We start from the raw sequence: 18,543 nt of genomic DNA on the forward strand, positions 1-18,543 counted from the left end.
GAACCGAATGTGGCAGCTGCACTGGACAAGGGTGACACGGGCAGGAAGCTGTTACAGGCACCCAGGGGGGAGCACAGTCAGACCAGGAAACAAAATCGGAGGGTCTGCAGCAAGCAGAAGAGATAAGAGCCAGCAACAAGCCAGACGCGAATGGCTAGGCCGAGGAGGACCCAGCGAGACTCCTGGCTGGCTTGCGACTGGAATGTGCAACTTCCCCAGGCCTTGCCCTGAGTTCTGAATGTGGCTGGGGTCGGCAGGGGGGCCAGTAGCCGACCCGTCCTCTACCCTATTGTGTGTCCTCTCCTGACAGATCACACAGCTGAAAATTGAGAACAACCCTTTTGCCAAGGGATTCCGGGGCAGTGATGACAGTGACCTGCGTGTGGCCCGGCTGCAGAGGTGGGGTTACCGCGGCTGGGGGTGGGGTACTGGGTTCAGGCACGCAGACTTGGTAACCCTCAAAGTATCTTCACTCTTTTCCTGTCTCCTTCTGACTGTCCTCCCCACTGCTCCAGCAAAGAATATCCCGTGATCTCCAAAAGCATCATGAGGCAGAGGCTCGTCTCCACCCAGCTCTCAGCCAAACCTGATGTCAGCCCCCTGCATGGCGCCCACCAAGCCCTCCAGCACTACCAGTATGAGAACGGGGCTCACGTGCAGTTTGCTGCGGCCGAGCCACAGGACCTTCCCCTCAACACCTTCCCAGCCCAGAGGGACTCAAGCCTCTTCTATCACTGCCTGAAAAGACGAGGTAGCTCTCTCCTGGTCTAGAAGCCCTAGAGAGTCAGAGGAGTGAAGCTCTCCTCACAAACACTCCCCACTACACATGTGAGCATGCAAGGGTGCACACCTGTGCACACACGTGCACACACACATCTGGTTACTTGTGTGGCATGGGAGAGCAAGCTGGAAGGGTTAGGGACCACTGCCAGACCCAGCTCAAGGATGTTGGTTCTTGCTTTAATGCAGCCTTTAGAATCCTCACAGATAGCTTGTGGCCTTGGTGTCCCCAGACACTGGTACCCCTCCGCAGCTCCAGGTGTTGCTTTGCAGCCACCGCTTTGAACACCTCCATGGGGTAGGTAGACAACAGAAAATCAGCTGGGCTGTGCCGGTAAGTGTGGAAGGAGGCTGAGGTGTCAGAGTCCAGAGGTTTTGCATTGGGCTATCATTTATCAAAGCAACCTCGATCCTAAAATGGGAATGACCTAGAGTCATGACTACAGGCTCTCCACCTCTTCACACCAGGATCTGCAAAGGCTTGAGAGTGGAAGTGAGAGCTATGTGGATGTAGCCTGGGGGCCCGGATGACAGGCAACAGAACAGTCTGTGCTGGCTTCTCCATGAAGAAGAGGGGCCCTGAGCTGGGAGCCAGAACATCTGGGTTCTGGTACCAGCTCCTGATTTTTTCATCTATAAAATAGGGATGATTAGTATTATTACGCCAGATGACTTCACAGGGTCAATGGCATTCTCTTGGGAATGAGTTTGGGGACTTTTCCTACAATCTAGAATATTCTTGCAGCCCAGCTCCTAGGGACCAGCAAGGCAGAGCTCCGGGTATCCCCTGTACCAGCCCCATTAGAACTAGTGACCTAGACCAGGGGTTGGCAAACTGTGGCCCTTGGACCAAATTTGGCCTGCTGCCTGTTTTTGTTTGGCCTGTGAGCCACACAAAATGTTTTTTACATATTTTAATAGTTGGAAAAAAACCAAAAGAGGATTATTTCATGATATGTGACCATTATATAAAATTCAAATTTTTGTATCCATAAATAAAGTTTTATTAGAACACAGCCATACACATTTATTTACCTATTGTCTATGGCTGATTTCATGTGCCAACAGCAGAGTCGAGTGTAATAAGTCCTTACTTAACATCATCCATAGGTTCCGAGACTTTAAGCATAGTTACATACAATGAAACCAGTGTTACCACAGGCTAATTAACATAAACAAGAATTACATTCCTACAGCATATTTCCGATCACAAAAACATCACCAAACTTCTAAATAAAGACCTGAAATATTTAACATTAAACATTGAAATAAATGTGAGCTATACATACATTTAAGAAAGATTAATAAAACCAGGTAAGATAGTGATCTTCCAACCGGCTTATTCCAGTTCAAGGTCAAGGGTGGCCGGAGCCTGTCCTAACAGCTCGAGGCGCAAGGCGCCCCTCATCGCAGGGCGCACTCACATGCACCCCCACACTCACTGAGACTGGGACGGTTAGACATGCCGGTGCCCCTAATATGCACATCTTTGGGGTGAAGGAGGGAACCTAAGTACCAGAGAAAATCCACGCAGACGTGGGGAGAACATGCAAAGACAGTGGCCCTGGCTGAGAATCACTTTTTTTCCCTCATCAACGTTATAATGAAACATTATTTAAGGACCTTCTTAGTTGCAACAGATACCATCTGGCCCACAAAGCCCAAAATATTTTACAGAAAAAGTTGGCTCACTCCCGACCTAGAGTGACTGGGCCACTGAGTCCCAAGAGCTTAGTGCCCTTGAGAGAAAGGAATTTGGAGAGAAGATGGAGAGGAGGAATGAGTGAGGGATGAACGAGATTGCTGGGCGAGAGGGCCAAGTTCCTCCTCGTCAAGGAAGGTGCTTCCAAATGGGGCAGGGGAAGGGGTGAGCCTTTAAACTTGACCCACTCCTCTAGGCCACCCTGCTCCATATTCACACAGCTCCCAGAATGAACCCCTAGAGGAAACAGAAGGAAGTAGGCCAACATAAGCCATGGGACAAGTGTTCTTAAGTTTGTCGAGTGGGCTGCTGCCCAAGTCCTGGGGCCTGGATCATCCCTGGGTTCCAGGGGGAGGACGCGCCACTCTGGATAGACAAGCCCTCATGGTTGAGGATGTCGAAAGACACACAGACATGGTTTGGGGCAGCTGAGGTTATTTTTTCCCCCAGAATATTGGCTTAGGCTTAAAAGTACAAGTCACCTTTTCTTTATTATCAGCTCCATTTCTTAATTTTATAAACACTGTTTATATTGGAATCTGTGCAATAATAATTTGATGGGACTTCTTTGAACATCTGTAGGGTTTACTTCCTCATCTAAAAGCAACAGGAACGTGCCTGCAAGTAGCTTTGGCTTGCTAAGGCCTTCCCAAGAGCTGAGCATCGAGGCAGAAACATTGTGGCTTTAATTTTCTGGCTAATACAGACAGATGTGGCCTCTGGGCTTAGTTTGGCCTGGCAATTGTCTCCACTTTCCTTGGCTAGGGTGGGCCTCGCCTAAGAATGCCAGCACACATTAAGGCCTCTTACCATTCCCAAGAGGCGGGGTGGCAAAGGATCAAAGCCGTGTGCCTCCTGGCTAAACGCATCACTCAGTGTCCAGTGATGTAGTGTCCCCCGTGGCCTGCGAGCAAGGTCCATAATCTTACCATTTCTTGGCTGCTGCCACCTTATAAAGCTGTAGCAGATTAAAATGGTTTTGGGGAGTGCCATGGCAACCTGGGCCAGGGCGTGCCCTGACTGACAAAGGTAGGCTGTCCTGGCATCTGGGCACGGGTGTTCTGGCCCCGGGGCTGGTGGAATTGGCTCTTCCTGAAGCTGTCTTTGTCTTCCAGCAGACAGTGTCCGCCACCTGGACTTACCCTGCAAGCGACCCTACCTGGAAGCTCCCTCTGCAGTGGGGGAGGATCATTATTTTCGTTCTCCCCCTCCCTATGACCAGCAGATGCTGAGCCCCTCCTACTGCAACGAGGTGACCCCACGAGAAGCCTGTATGTACTCAGGTTCAGGGCCCGAGATTGCCGGGGTGTCTGGGGTGGACGACTTGCCCCCGCCCCCACTGAGCTGTAACATGTGGACATCAGTCTCACCGTACACAAGCTACAGCGTTCAGACAATGGAGACGGTGCCTTACCAGTCCTTCCCCACGCACTTCGCCGCCACCACTATGATGCCTCGGCTGCCTGCTATCTCCGCTCAGAGCTCCCAGCCACCGGGAAACAGCCACTTCAGTGTCTACAACCAGCTCTCGCAGTCTCAGGTCCGAGAGCGGGGGCCCGCCACCCCCTTCCCGAGGGAGCGCGGCCTCCCCACGGTGTGCGAGAGGAAGCCGCCCTCTCCACACCTGAACGCTGCCAATGAGTTTCTCTACTCTCAAAGCTTCTCCTTGTCCAGGGAAGCGTCCTTACAGTATCATCCCGGAATGGGGACTGTGGAGAACTGGACTGACGGGTGACTCCCATGTCTCTTCGACAGCCCCAGGACCGTGTCAATCCAGTGTGAACCTCTATGGGTGGCCTGCATTACCAAGAAACACAGGAAGGTATTTTGAAGGGCGGGGTGTGTGCATGTGTGTGCGCGTGCGTGCATGTGTATTTGGAGAGCCTCTGTCTTCTGACGTACAACTGAGGCCATGACAAGGAAAAAGATTGCAATTATTTAAGAAGTGATTTTGGCCGCAGGACCTGGGTCCGTTACTATCTGACATCTCCTGACATGCCCATGGGTGGGATAGGAGTGGAGAGTTCATGTGAGTTATTTAGAGATTTTTTATAATATAATATGTGATTTACTCAGGGGCCAGGTGGTGAGGTCTCCCCCACAGGGAAAGTGGGGGAAGGTTCTCACTGCTGGAGTGGGAAGGCTCTGTGCACATCTTAGAGTTCCTGGCCTTCTAATTCAAAGGGGAGCCGAGAACCCGGGTTCGGAAACAGGAGGCCCACTCCCTTGGCTTCCGGGGATTCTGTGAGGCTAGCAGAGGGGTGGACTCCGCTAAGCAGAGTGTGCTCTGAGAGGGAGCTGACTGCTCAGTTAGTGGCCTGGAATTTGCTCCCTGGAGCTCTCAGGTCCTAGGGCTGACTTTCAGAGAATCACGTGCTAATTGCCACCTGATGGGTATGGGAAAAAAAAATTTTTTTTCAAGAGGGGGGAAAGTGCAACCAGTAGCATCTCTGTCATCATTCAGGTTTTCTTATGAAGTGCAGAGCCCTTCCCGCTCCGACCCGGACGTATAAGCTCTCATTCTCTCTGTTGTTCAAGACTCAGCCTCTCAGGCACCATCTGCCTCCTATGACTGGCAATTATGAAACACACTGCACCTGGCAATGTCCCCAGGAGGCTACACTGGAGCTGCTGCCAGGCGTCTCCAGAGCCTGTTCTGCTCCCAGAAAGTCCTTGCCTCTGGAGCAAGAAAGCCCAACAGAAATAAAAGTGAGAATTGAGAAAACATTCATTTCTTCCAGTAAACTCAGCCAGTGCGCTCGAGGAGCTAGGATCGTTCTTCCCCAGGGAGGCGGACCCCTCAGTCCTCAGCCCAGCTCTTTGCTGTCCACGGGGCTGGTGTGAACTCTGTAATCAAGTTTGGGGAATCACTAAACTCTTTGCATGCTGAATAGCTATTTATATATTATATAAATAAATAAATGAATAAATAAATAAATATAAATATAAATATATAAATATATATACACATCTCACAAATGCAGGCCACATGTCGAATTCAGCTTTGCTTTTTAACAAATGAATAAGCCTAATAAAATGAAACGTTTGACGGGGTATTTGGAAAGACATCTATTTAAATTTTTATTAGACGTGTTAAAAACTAAGAATGGTTTAGAAAAACATATAAATAAATATATAAATAAATATATAAACACACACATTACAGATTAAACTTTATTAGAAGACACATTAGCTAACAGGGCATATGGAACTTCAAGTGTTTTGTTATATAGCATGGACATTTTATTTTACATATTGGAACATAAAGCCATTTTACAACTGTGAAGTGTGTGGATGCTCTTTACTGCTGACTTGTCGTTTCTTGGCTCGGCAAGGGTCTCTGCCTCCCTTTTGCTTGAATTTTTTTCCCAAGGACCCTCACTGCCTTTGAGCGTTTGTACTGTGGAGCCTTTGAGCTTAGAGGGACGTGACTTAGGTCCCATGGAGTAACTGCACCTTTGATATCATGCTACTCCCCAGGTGACGGGTCCGGATTCCAGGGCCCGTGAAGACTCCAGAAGGGCAGGGTAGGCAGTGCATAAGAATCCGTCACCTTTCAGTAGTCAACACACAATCTGGTGGCTTGGGGGCGGTGGGCTCCCAAGTAGAGACTTCTTGGTGGGCTTCGTGCAGCTGCTTCAGGACAGGAACTGAAGAGCAGGCTCCATTCAGAGACCGGGGCTTTCTGGAGCAGTCAGATGTGTGAGCTCATCAGCCGCCCGCACCCCAGAGAGGAGGGGTCAAGGCCTGACAGCGCCCGCCACCTGCTCACTCCTCTGCCGTAGCCCTGAAGCCTGGATGGGGACACAGGAGATGGAATCCAGTCCAGGTCCACCCTACTAGATGAGAAGAGAAGCTGGTGGCGGAGGTGCTGTTGGGTCTCCCTCCTTACAACCCTTCGCCTCTCCCTCCGCCACCCCAGCATGGCTCTTTTTCCAAACCTGTTCACCCGCCATCTCCACTGCAGGCAGGTGGGCAGCCAGGAAAAGAGAAGGCAACGATAAGGGCTGCCTTTTAAATCTGTGTCCTCATCAAGGTTAAGATGACATTTCCTGCTGGGTAAAAAGTCAGCCTGTGTCCTGTTTCCTCAGAGTCCTTTCCTTGTGGCTCTAGGATTCTTCTCCGGCTAGACCTCCTCCTGCAGAAGGAGGCCAAGCTCCTTCCTCCCTTGGCTGTTGGCTCCCACCTTGAGCTTGTCGATCCCAGAGAAAAACTGAACTGGAATTGGCTCAGAAGATAGGGAATTGGGGGCTCTTCTAACTCATACCTGTTCTGCTCTTTCCTGTCGGGGTGAAGGCTACACTCTGGGATATATACTCCACTCCTTCTAGAACCCCAGGCAAAGGGCTGGAAGCTGGATGTGAGCTTCCGGGCTCTCTCCAGACACAGAGTTGCCTGAGCCCAAGGTAAAGAAAGCCGCTTCTTAAGGGATGTTTTGCCTTAACGCAGCAGCCCCCAGCTTGTTTCCAACTTTCTGGGAAGCACGAGGTCCTTAGTCTTCCCCACCTGGGCATGGCTAGAGCAAGGCCTGCAGTGGGATTTGTGGAACTTTCCTGCCCCTCTGAATCAACAAGCCAATAAAAAGGGGGCATATGGGACACCCTGGAACAAAGGGCACCATTCAGTAGCGCCAACAGGTCGTACATCATCGGGCCAGAAACCTGCCACATGAAAAGTGTCTGCTTCTGCTGTGCCCGGCCTGGGAAAGGAAGAAAACGGCGGGGCGGGGGGCGGGGGGGGTGGGGGCGCCTGGGGAAAGGTGAATGTCCAGCTGAGAGGCTATGGGCAGGCAGCCCCCCGGGCTCTGCTCTCCAGCCCAGGGCCAGGCCACTGGGGGAAGCCAGGCTAGGCTCTCAGGCACAGCCCAGCCACCCAACTGCTCTCCCACAGCAGAAGAGTCTGAAATAACGAAAGGGAGAATGAAAAGAGAAGCTGGGTCAGACTGACAAATTGTTAAAAAACCAAACCAACTTCCAGCCTCGGCTGAGCCTCAGGGGGTCAAGAGGCCTCTGCTGGCCCCACTAATGGAGCCTGCTGGAGGAGTAGCAGCCAGCCTCGCAGTGTCTTATCTTACTACATAAAATTAAAACCCACTTAAAAGGCCGGAGGGCATGTTAACATTCCCCCTGCTGTCTAATTGAAGTAGTTCCCAGTGCAAAGGATTTCACTTGAAAGATGTCTCCCCCCAAGCCCCAGTCCTCCTGCTTGGCGGGCAGGGAAGGGGGTGGGGAGGGAGAGACTGTCCAGGACCAGCACGAGCTCAGGTCTCAGGTCGGATAAGTGAGGGTTGTGTCTGCTGCCCCCACCCAGGGAGCAGGTGGCGACAGCAAAGGTTAGGACGGGCTGGGTTGTTGTGCATTTAAAAAGAAATTTTTACAAATTCATTAGTAGCTATGTCAGCAGAGGCCAGACTCCTGACAAGAAGCCCTGGTAATGATTCAAATATGGTGAGCTCCGCAGCACAACCTGGCAATTCCCCCGGCCAAGAAGCCTTCTACTTCGTCCCCCCAACGAGGCCCTCCTCCCTCCTATGCAAATATATTACAGGTCTCCAAGGCATACGGAATCAATCAGGAACATCCTGTAAAGGTGATGAACTTGCACTGGCCATCCCGAGTAATGGGAACCAGTCAGCCTGAAGCCGGCTAGGACTGAAAGCCAAGGTGACAGCTATTAAGCAATTGTGTGCAGAACAAAATGGCACAGGGGCCGGGTAATCAATTCAATTTCGATGGGCGGCCCAAGCAACTGCAGCGTCTGTCGCTGCTCATTAGAGAGGTCCTGGCTGGAGCCTTCAGTGCGAGCCCATCGCAGATCAGAAACAGGCCTGGGATGAAAAGGGGAAGAACTGTCTCCTGAGAAGCAGGCGATGAAGGACTCTGTTTTATGTGACTGTGTTCTTCCTTCTCTCCTTGAAGAAAGAGTAGAAAAAAAAGCAAGCAGTTTGGAGATTAGATAGTTTTCTTTTCAGCCATTTATCATTATGAAAGAAAGTAGACAGGGCAGGGGCAGAAAAATCTCCAGTGGGATTTCTGCAAAGTCTCACTAAGAAGGACCAGGTTTACACTTTGCAGCTCAAACAGCCCCTGCTTATTACCACGGCCCGATGGGGTCTGCAGAGCGTCCAGAGTCCCTCTTCTCTAACAAGGGCAAACAGGTCCCAGTGCTCTGAGGATCACAGAAATTCTCCTGCAGAAACTCCAAACCACCAAACTGTATCATTTGTGAAAATTAAAGCTTGAGTTGGAATAATGGGGAGAGGAGGCAAACGGGAGAGGAAAAGATGAGAGTTGTACAAAGTCTCTGCAGGTTAGGCCCCAGCCGTGACTCCCCCAGTTCTCTGGGCCCAACGTGGGGCAGGCAGGGCTCTGCTGTGTCTGCCTGAGGTCAGCACCGACACCAGTCTGATGGTGGACCCTGGCAGCCAGCTTGGAAAATCTAGGTTCGTGCCCGGTTCTCTGGTGCAGGGGGTTGGGGGAGGCAATGCAAGGGGCACCCACAGGCTCAGAAGCAGTGAGAACGACCAGCGATTGACTGGGCTGTGGAGGGAATGGGAGAGACTTGTGAGCAGATGGCAAGGGAGGCAGAACCAGGAGAAAGAGGGCCGTCTTGGAGCCCAGGGTGAGGAATAAACAGTCAGGGCGTGAAGGCTCAGGGCTGGGGCAAGGCTGGTGGTGAGGGAGGAAGGGGAACTTAGAAAGATGAGAGCAGTGAGTGCCTGTGATAGGTCATCTTTATGAGAAGAATTACAAATGGATAATTACCCTGAACAAAACTAACCTCACTAATAGCATAGAATGCAAATTAAGTGGATAAATACCACTTTTGTTAAAGAAATGAATAAACGTTTAGGAAAAGGTGTTGGGAGCCTCTCTCAGGCATTACTGATGGGAGCACAGATTGTGAATCTTTCTGGAAAAAGTAGTTTGATAGTGTGGAGAAAGGCTCTAAAATGTTTATATCCTAAGGAAAATAACCAGCAACGTGAACATAACTTAGTGCTCTATAATATTCATTGTGTTATTATTTTTAATAACCCCACATTGGCAGAAAGTAAATTATGGATAAGTAAATTATGATAGACTCATATGCTGGAATATGATGTAGTCATTGAAATTATGTTTACAAAGTGCATTTAATGACATGGAGAATTGATGTAAAACTATGTGAAAAAAGAGGATCGTAATAGAGAGTATGATCTCAAGAATATTTGAAAAGGAAAAAAATATTGGAGTAGCCAAACTATAGATCATGAAATAGCAATCTACAAGAAAATGAAATAATAAATACATATCTCCATGATATATCATGTGAAAAAAGTTTTCTGAATAATATGTATGGTCTCCCATTTATGTAAAAAACAAAACAAGAACTTCTGTGTGTGTGCACATATGTGTGTGTGTGGTGTATGTATGTTTTGTGTGAGTCTCTAGATGTGTGAGCCTATAATGTGTATTTGTGTGTGTGTGAGTATGTGTGTATATGTGTTAGGGATAGAGAAGATTTAGAAGGAATTGTTTCTGATAGTTCCCTCATACATCTCTGTTTCGTTTGACTTCTTTTAATGAGCCTGTATTACTTCCGTAACTAAAAGATTTAATTAGAGAAAAAGGAAAAGAAGCTGGGATTATAAAAGTACCTGAAATAAAAGAAGAAAGAGTAGAAGAAACTACCCAAATGCTATGTCGGCAGCTCTGGGAACTGGTGGCTGCTGCTGGTCAAGTGGACAAGCTGGTCATGACTTCTGGCCCCTCGCCCTACCTGTTTCCTCCTGACCCTCCAGCTCTCCCTCTTAGAACCTCTTCCGCCCAGGCCTTTAACGCTACCATAGATCAAGGCCTGGGGCTTTAGCCTTCTCTTCTCAGCAGCTACTCTCCTGAGGTGATGCCGTGGGCTCCCACGCCTTCCTTCATCAACACACCTCAATGAGCCTCAAGTCCAATTTTGCTTCCCTCTCCTGGGATTGCCTCTGGGACAAATCTGTTTAAGAGATGTCAGGACCTCCAAATTACCCTGTTTAAATCTGAACCCGTCACCCCCTCCAAACCTCCTCTTGCATTCTGTTTTGCTGAATGGCACTACTAACCAACGTCCCATTGCTCAAGTCAGGAACCCGGACTTCAGTGCTGACTCCTTCCCCCACTACCTGCCCACCTCAAACACTCACCAACTTACACAGATTCTACCTCTTAAAAAGCACTTACATCTGCCCGCTTTTTTTCTTTCCCATCAGGTCTGGCAGTGTTTGTCATAGCAGCAAATCCTCGGGTCTGGGCTGCCCGGCCTGCGGTTAGCTGTGGGAGGTTGCAGAGCGTCAGGCTGTAGTGAGCAGTACTCCTGGGCACTGACGCGTCACTCATGGCGTGATGGCTGTTCAGACACGCGGGGCCACGGAACTGCCACGCAGAAGAGCTGAGGCTGCTCAAGGATAGAGTGCTGCCTTCAGTGGCGGCTCTGCTTTCAGAGTGATGTGGCCCGAGTCCTCAGCTCTGGCTGCCGCCAGGGGTGTGGCGAGGAATTAGGGCACTCCTGCGGCCCATCTGCAGGGTCACAGGTCATCCTCCAGGGTGACGAGCTAGCCGAGCACCCTCCTGCCCTGTAGGCCTGTATCCGGAATGTGATGCTCACCCCAAAAGCTCTCTATTGTCTCATCCAGTTGCTTCCTAGGAGAAAACGGGCTGCGGGAATATGAGAGAGCAGGGCTGTTCCCAGCATCTGCCCTCCGTGTCCCTACATCTCTCCTTCAGAGATTTCAAATTCCCCCCTTCCCAAAACCCTTCCACGGGAGGCTGCTCGGCCTATGCCAAGATAAGACTGGCCTTGTCTCTCTCTTAAGAAGAGAAAAATCAAACCAAACCAAAGACGAGAAACCCATAGGGAGCCTTTACGTGGCCCCTATGTAGCATACCTAGGACAAGGTGCATGCGAGGGAAATAACAGTGTTCCTTAATCCTTTATGTCCGCACAGCTCCACCTCTCTCCCTACCAGGTGTGGGAGGGCAGCAGGTGAGCCACTCACCATTCTACCTGCATTGAGTTAAATGAGTTCATCAGTATGCTCTAACCCGAACCTTCTTGAGATTTGGGTCTAAGGAACTGGGAGATTCCTCCAAATATGTTAGTGAACAATTTGTGGCACTAAGATTCACAGGCACCTCCACCAACCATAGCCATCCACCACAACTGGAACATGAACCTGGGTTTTCTGTTGCCCTTCGCCTCACAGAGGGTAGGCCGATCAAAAGAGGAGGGGCTATCATTACATTAGGTCTCATCCTCTCCATGATGCTGGATCAGTTTGTTCCAGACTAGTAGACGTACCTCTAAAACAACTGCTTAAAGTGTTTTGGGGGTGACCCCAAGCCCCCAGATAACGGAGCCAAGGTGTCTTTTCCTTGCCTTTCCAGATCCCAGTCACGTGAGCTTCCTTGGGGCGACCTGGAAGAGTCTTGTTCTGGACTCACTTTTCTTTAACACTAAGAATTCCCAGCTAGGGTGCCTGAAGCAGGGGCTGGGTCTATAAAATGACGTGGTTCCATTAGGAATGATGGAAACTATGTGAGCTGCTTTTAATAGCATCAACTATAGCACAGTCTTCTTTCTCCTTAGACTGCACATGCTAATTGCCTGGCCCACCTGCTCTGTGGCTCAGACTGAAAAGCCAAGGGCTACTTCTTCAGGGCAGTCGAGGAACCTGAATTTATTCCAGATGCATCACTGAAGGCTCAGGCTTTAAGCGCTGGCCTGTCACTCCGGAGACTTGAACGTATTTTTCTAGCCCAAGAAAATGAGCTTTTGGCTTTTTCTTATATCAGTTTGGCGCAGTAAAAAGAGCTTGGGACTGGGTGTGAAGAGATGTGGGTCTGAGTCCCAGTTTGTCACATGCTAGCTGTGCGACTTGCCCTCTTTCTGAGCCTCCTTTTCCTTCTTCCATGCAGGTCGTCATATCCCTCGCAGCACTAACAACGGTCTATGATTCCAGGAATAATGTCTGCCATCATGAGTTTCTTAGTAATAAAGGCACTCTGTCTGAATCCATAGCAGAACTCTCTCCAAAGTAAGGTCATGGAAGGAAACACTAGAACTTCTATTTATTTTAATCTCATCCTTTTCAAAGCTCTAATGTCTGTATCAGTATAGTAACACATATGTGTAATTTTTAAGTAAATTTATAAATAACAAATAATACATTGGAAGTATGTGCTTTAAAGATTTTGCTGAAGGAAGTTGATATTTTAAAATGTATGGAGACTACAGGGTGACTGAGAAGTCACTATGAGGCTCTGGGCTCTACATGACCTCCTAGAGATGGTTCACTAGAGCTCTGGAAAGAGAGGTACAGTGAGGCATTGGAGAGAGAATGGCCTGGAGCTCCGCCACCTATTAAAGGAGCCTCTGTCTCTCCATATGTTAATTAGGGTAATTAAGTGCTACCGACCTTCCAAGGTTACAGAAAAGATTAAGAGAGAGATTACAGATAAAACTGTGCTCAATTCAAGTCGCCCCCCCTCTCCCAGCTTGGGATGCCAGTCCGCACGGCTTTCATTTTTAGATGCTTAAAAGATGTGAGATTTTTTTTTTTTCCTCCTGGAAATTCTTTTTATTGCTTTTTAGCACTTTATTGCTTCTCCTGTCTCACAGTTAAGCCTCCTTTAACAGCTGCCGAAGCCCAGATCTACGTGCAGTTAGGTGTGTACGGCGCCAAGGGGAGGGGGCCAGGAGGGTGAAGCTGCGAAGAATACTGCCTGGTCTTTCCAGCCCTCTGAGCATCTCACACTTCCAGGGGTTTGAGGCTTGTCCAGGACTCAGGACAACATTCAAGGACACTTAGGAAAGGGTATCCCTCCAACAGAGAAGCCGGACACCTTCACCAGTGCCTCCAAGAAGAGAAGGCTTGAGTTTCTCACTCCTTTATCCAAAACCCATTGCCAAACTTAGCGATAGTGGGGATTAAGTGACGGCTGAAACCAAGTCCCAACTCTGCCACTTGCTTTTTGGAGGCTTTGGACAAGTCGCTTGGTCTTTCTTGGCTTCAGCTTCCTCATTTATAAAAAGGGATGAGTAATATCTGTGCTGCCAACCTCCTAGGTGTGGCTCTTGGGCAGAATGGGATGTTCCGCATCTAAATACTTAGTAAGAAATGAAAGGGATTGCAATGATTAAGCTTCCTATTGGTCTAATTAGTACTTGTCCATGCTCATTTTTGCATTTTCATGGAAAGACCACTGCTTTTTATAGACTGAAAAGGGGGAATGGTTGGTTGGCAAGGTATCGAGCAATCTCATCAGCTCTGAGAGGTGAATGATTTAGCATCATCACCTGCCTTATCATTATCCTCGCCCTGCCTGTATCCTCAGCTTTCGAGGAGGCCAATTTCCGGCACACTCAGCAAAGCCTGTGGCTGTGGTCAGGAACAATTGGCCACAGTGCTCCTCTCATGTCGTTGATCCTTTCATTTCCTCCAGCAGACTCCTGCCGGGGACGAAGTTCTGAGTTTTACACTACTTTTTTGAACTAATCACTTACAACGGCCCCAAACACCCGGTCTCTCTCTCACTTTCGCTGTCCAGCTACTGCTCTGGATGGCAAGATTGCTAATTGGGACATGATCCCAACCAAATGGCAAGAAAAATTCAAAAAGCCAGTTCCCTGGACCTTAACTATCCTGCCCACAGCTTTACAGCGCAGGCAGCCATGGAGGAAGCGTGAGTCATACCCAAGAGGTGAGGCTGCTGCTTACTTAGGGGAGGCCTCCGCGATGACATTTTTCACGCTTTTAATAAACCGCTGTATTATTAGAACTCACCAAAGCTGAATTTAATGAAATTTTTAGGCCCTAAGGCCTGAATTTTTCTTTTGTGTTACAAAATGAAACCAACTGGTCCAATTCAAATTAACCCCAGAAAATGCATAAAGTTTGTTTCTTTCATTCTTTTTCCTTTCTCTCTTTCTTTCTCTCTCCTCTTTCCCCCACGCTCTCATTTTCAAATTTTGCTGGTGATTACATTTTATTGGAAGAAAAGGAAATGTACAGGAGGAAGAAGAAATAAAATATAAGAAACATTTTCAGAAAGGCACAAGTTTCTCGACAGATTTTTAAGGAAAGTTACTGGTAAGTGACAAATTCATATGCGAATTTTTAAAAAGAATGAAAAGGTGAAAAATACAAGGTCCTCTCAACTTGTACCAGAGACATAATCTGATTTAAACTTCAATTTCATGAAAACTCCGTCACAGACCTGCTAAGCATCATTTTGTAACTGGCAACTCTGCACAATACTGGCGCCCTCAAACAAACAATCACTCCAGTAATAAGAAGAGGGCAAGTCCTTTATTTATCAAATTTCTGGGGCAGAGCCCTTGGGGGAGGAGGGGCAGTGAAATGTGCGGCTGTGCACCTGGTCTTCGACTATCCAGAAGCTCGGGCGGCAGGAAATAGCTCTGCGGCAGCTTCCGTATTTGCAGGAGCTAGTGAAAAGACATCTCTCCCCAACCCCCACCCCCTCACAGCTATGTTCATAAACAAATGCTCGCTCTAAAACCAGCACCCCAATTTGGAGCATATTTACCCATTAGAGTAGGCCTTCGAATGCCTCCTGTCCTTTATGGAACACAAAGGCGCAAGCGCCCTCCCCCCCCCCCCCCCAGCTCCTAGCTTCGTGGCCACCTTAGGGACTGCGCTCGGCCCTTCCGGGAGGCAGGTCAGTAAATCCCCAGAGCACGGAAACCCCCCACTTGAGCTGCCGGACTGTAAAGTCATCCAAGATGTCGGCAGCGAGGGAAACTATTTCAAACGCACCCCGTTCAGCACAAAGGCGCAGGCGGCAGACAAGGGCTGGGCCGAGCACCCAGGCGCAGAGCTGCCTTTGTCTGAGCCGATCCCTCCAGCTCTGATTCCCGCAGGGAAGTCCCTGCTTGGCATCAAGGCTGGCCTACAGCATAAGATCCTAATTATTTGAATGGTATTTGTTTTCATAGCTCTTTTTTTTTTTTTTTTTAATGTGTCCAGGTCGATGGCATTTTAATGCCTTATTAAACGGGGGGTTTTACAGCAGTCTGTCTGTTCAGTCTCTGGGCCCATGCCTGTACTTTGTGTGCAGGGATTTTATCTTTCCTGCTGGCTGAAAATATTTTCCGAATTCCCTATAAAAGTTTTCGAGATTTCCTAAGACAAATAGAGCTCCACCAGTTCTAAAATGACCTCGATGCAGTCGCAATTACATTCAGACACATGCTCTCTCCTTGTTTGCACAAAGAACTGAACTTCTCTTGTACTCATTAACTGCTGTTATGAGTGCACCAAATTTGCTCCACAAATGTGCTGGTGCATAAAAACACAACTCTACCTGGGGTGGCTCCCTGAATCCCATCTTTTACTGCTCTCTTCCATCCCCTTCCCCTCTTCCCGTGGCTGCGCGGCATCAGTAAAGCCTGTCCTGGACGAGGCGTTTACGTGAGAGCCGAGCCGGCAGCAACGTGCAGCCGAAGGGAACAGCCAGACCTGCCACAGACACATGGCAGTCGTGAAGACCGCAGAGCCGCCGAGAAGAAAATCGGCCGAACCCTTATGTTTACTTGCCTACGTTTAAAACTTTATGAAAATACGTTGCTGAGAAGGAAGCCAAATGTAGAAAGTATTGAAATAAGCCACAAGGTAGTTAACTTAGTGTTATGGAAAAAAAAACCTAGAAAAACATGAGTTCGAATTTCGTTTTCGGCACAATTTCGCATGCGACCTTGGGCAAATAAAATGGGGGAAATTATCTATATCTCAGGGTTAGGGTGAGGGTTGAAATAAAGTAATGTATATAAAACATATAGTGCAATGACTGGCACAAGGGATTATATACAGCTGCTGTTACTATTTCACAAGGGCGCTCAGTACCCAGAGGGGCAAAAGCACACTTACTGTGTGTCCTCAGGCTTTGTTAAGGGTTCTGGAGGTGGGAGTGGGAGGGAGGCCTTAGGGACTGGGTGCCTGCTCTGGGCCAGATCCAGCAGTAACCAATGGAACCAGAATTGAAATCCAGATCTGACTCCAAAGCCTGTGCCGTTTCCACTATCCAGTTTGGAGAAATTAAATCTGGAAAATTATGTAAGCTGCCGGCAACACAACCTAAACTTGAATCGACAAAATGGGGCTTATTTTGCTTCATTGACATTAAAACCCCCTTTAACGCTAACTGCTTAGCTGCTGGAAAGCTCCCACTGAATGTCTGTTTCACTGGGTCATTATTGAGCCTTGCCCTCTTGGTGATGTTTCACGAAAAATGCCACTTTTAGCATTTAAGACAGACAAATCCCCAGGAACTGAACTGGTAGAGATGCCTAGCTCATTCAGAACACCTCCTGCTTATTTCATGGCTGCTGGCATTACGCATATCACAGGCAAAGTTGGTAGGCTGCTTGATTTTTGCAGTTCGAAGAATAGTAACCAGGGGTCATGTTTATGCTTCTATGGTTAAACTAAAATGCTCCACTTCCATAAAATCAGCCAATAGTCTCGATTTTAAGAAGCATATGTTTCACTCCTTGAAATTCTATTTGATTTCTTTTTGAGTCAGTTTAGTCTTTTTTGAAATATTGTCTGTGATCTCTTCTTTTAATATATTTAGTTGTCTTGAGCATATTTTAAAGTAATCTTTAGATGATAATTTTGTTCTCTAGGGTCTGTGTGTGTGTGTGTGTGTGTGTGTGTGTGTGTGTGTGGAGGGGTGTCTAATTCTACCATTTATCGGGCCTACTGATGTTTCACAACAGGTTTTTTCCTTCTATTGTTTTATAATTTTGTAAGAAGTCCTCCTAAGCCAGGCTTTTTCTCCTGTCAGACCCTTAGAACAGTTTTATTTTTGCTTTTGAAGATTACCTTCTATGTTGGCTTTTCAGCGTGGTGGTCTTAGACTATGCAGGAAGTGTAAATTCAGACCCCAAAAGCCAAGGAAGGGCAAAATTTGTCTTGAGTCTGGGGGAGTGGAGTTTTCGAAGGTTTTACCTATTCATTAGTTTCAGTATCAACTTCTCTTTCTTGTTCTGAGATGTCAGATAGAGCTCAATCCCCTTGCTTTGAAGAAGAATAAAGCTGGAGGACTTACTATAAGATAAGAACTATCATAAGCTATAATAATTTAAAGCAGTGTGGTGCTTATGCAAAGATAGACACATAGGACAACAGAACAGAGTCCAGAAAAAGACCCACACATTTATGACACCTGAATTATGAAAAAGGTGGTACTGCAGTGGAAAAGAATGGTGCTTTGTCAGTTGGATATCCATATGGAACAAAATGAAGTTCCCTTGACTCACACCATACACAAAACATAAATTCCATTTGGATTATGATTTCAGTAGGAAATATAAAACAATTGACTGTTCAAAAGAAAAGATAGAACATCTCCATAACCTTGGGAAGAAACCGATAGATTGGTCTATGTTGAATTAAAAACTTACGTTTATCAAAATGCATTGCTAAGACAATGAAAAGCCAAGTACAAAAAAAAGATATTGAAGATATTTTTGTATATATGTGGACTCAAATCCAAAACATTTAAAGAACTCCTACAATCAATAAAAAAGGCAGACCACCCAATTGAAAAATTGGCAAAAGACTTTTACAGGTTCTTTGCAAAAGCAGATATCCAAATTGCCAAGAAACATACAAAAAGATGTTCAATTTCAATAGTGATTGGGAAAAAGCCAATTATGAGCATAACGCAATGCTATTATACTCGATTGGAATGGCTAAAACGAAAAATACAATACCAAGTGTTGCTGGAACTTTCATAAATAGCTGGTGGGATTGTAAATTAGTATAATCACTTTGGAAAATTGTCTGGCAGTAGCTACTAAATTGTTTTTCAGTATCTTACAATTATATTTAGTAGGAACATAGGAATATATCCTATGGCCAGCAATTCCTTTGTTAGGTATATACAGAAAAGGAATGCATGCATATGCTAACAAAAAGGTATATACAGAATGTTAAAAGTAGCACTATTCACTGTAACTCAAAAGTGTCCACCTGCAGTGGAAAGGATAAACAAATTGTATATTTACACTCTGGA

At 47.4% G+C, this 18,543-nt stretch overlaps 1 protein-coding gene across 2 annotated transcripts in view; it reads left to right on the forward strand.

Moving 5' to 3' along the window:
- The window catches only part of TBX4 (T-box transcription factor 4), a 31,755-nt gene extending 25,359 nt beyond the window's left edge, over positions 1–6,396 (forward strand). The window contains exons 7-9 of one of the 2 annotated variants that reach the window (XM_016143378.2): positions 311–399; positions 516–751; positions 3,598–6,396. In XM_016143378.2, coding sequence (XP_015998864.1) covers positions 311–399; positions 516–751; positions 3,598–4,217 — 945 coding nt within the window. In that variant the 3' untranslated portion in view covers positions 4,218–6,396. The remainder of the gene's footprint in view (positions 1–310; positions 400–515; positions 752–3,597) is intronic. The other variant, XM_016143380.2, reaches the window with a different exon arrangement.
- The last annotated feature ends 12,147 nt before the right edge of the window (positions 6,397–18,543 follow it).

This window comes from Rousettus aegyptiacus, unplaced genomic scaffold, assembly GCF_014176215.1.
Source record: "Rousettus aegyptiacus isolate mRouAeg1 unplaced genomic scaffold, mRouAeg1.p scaffold_m13_p_6, whole genome shotgun sequence".
Lineage (NCBI taxonomy): Eukaryota > Metazoa > Chordata > Mammalia > Chiroptera > Pteropodidae > Rousettus > Rousettus aegyptiacus.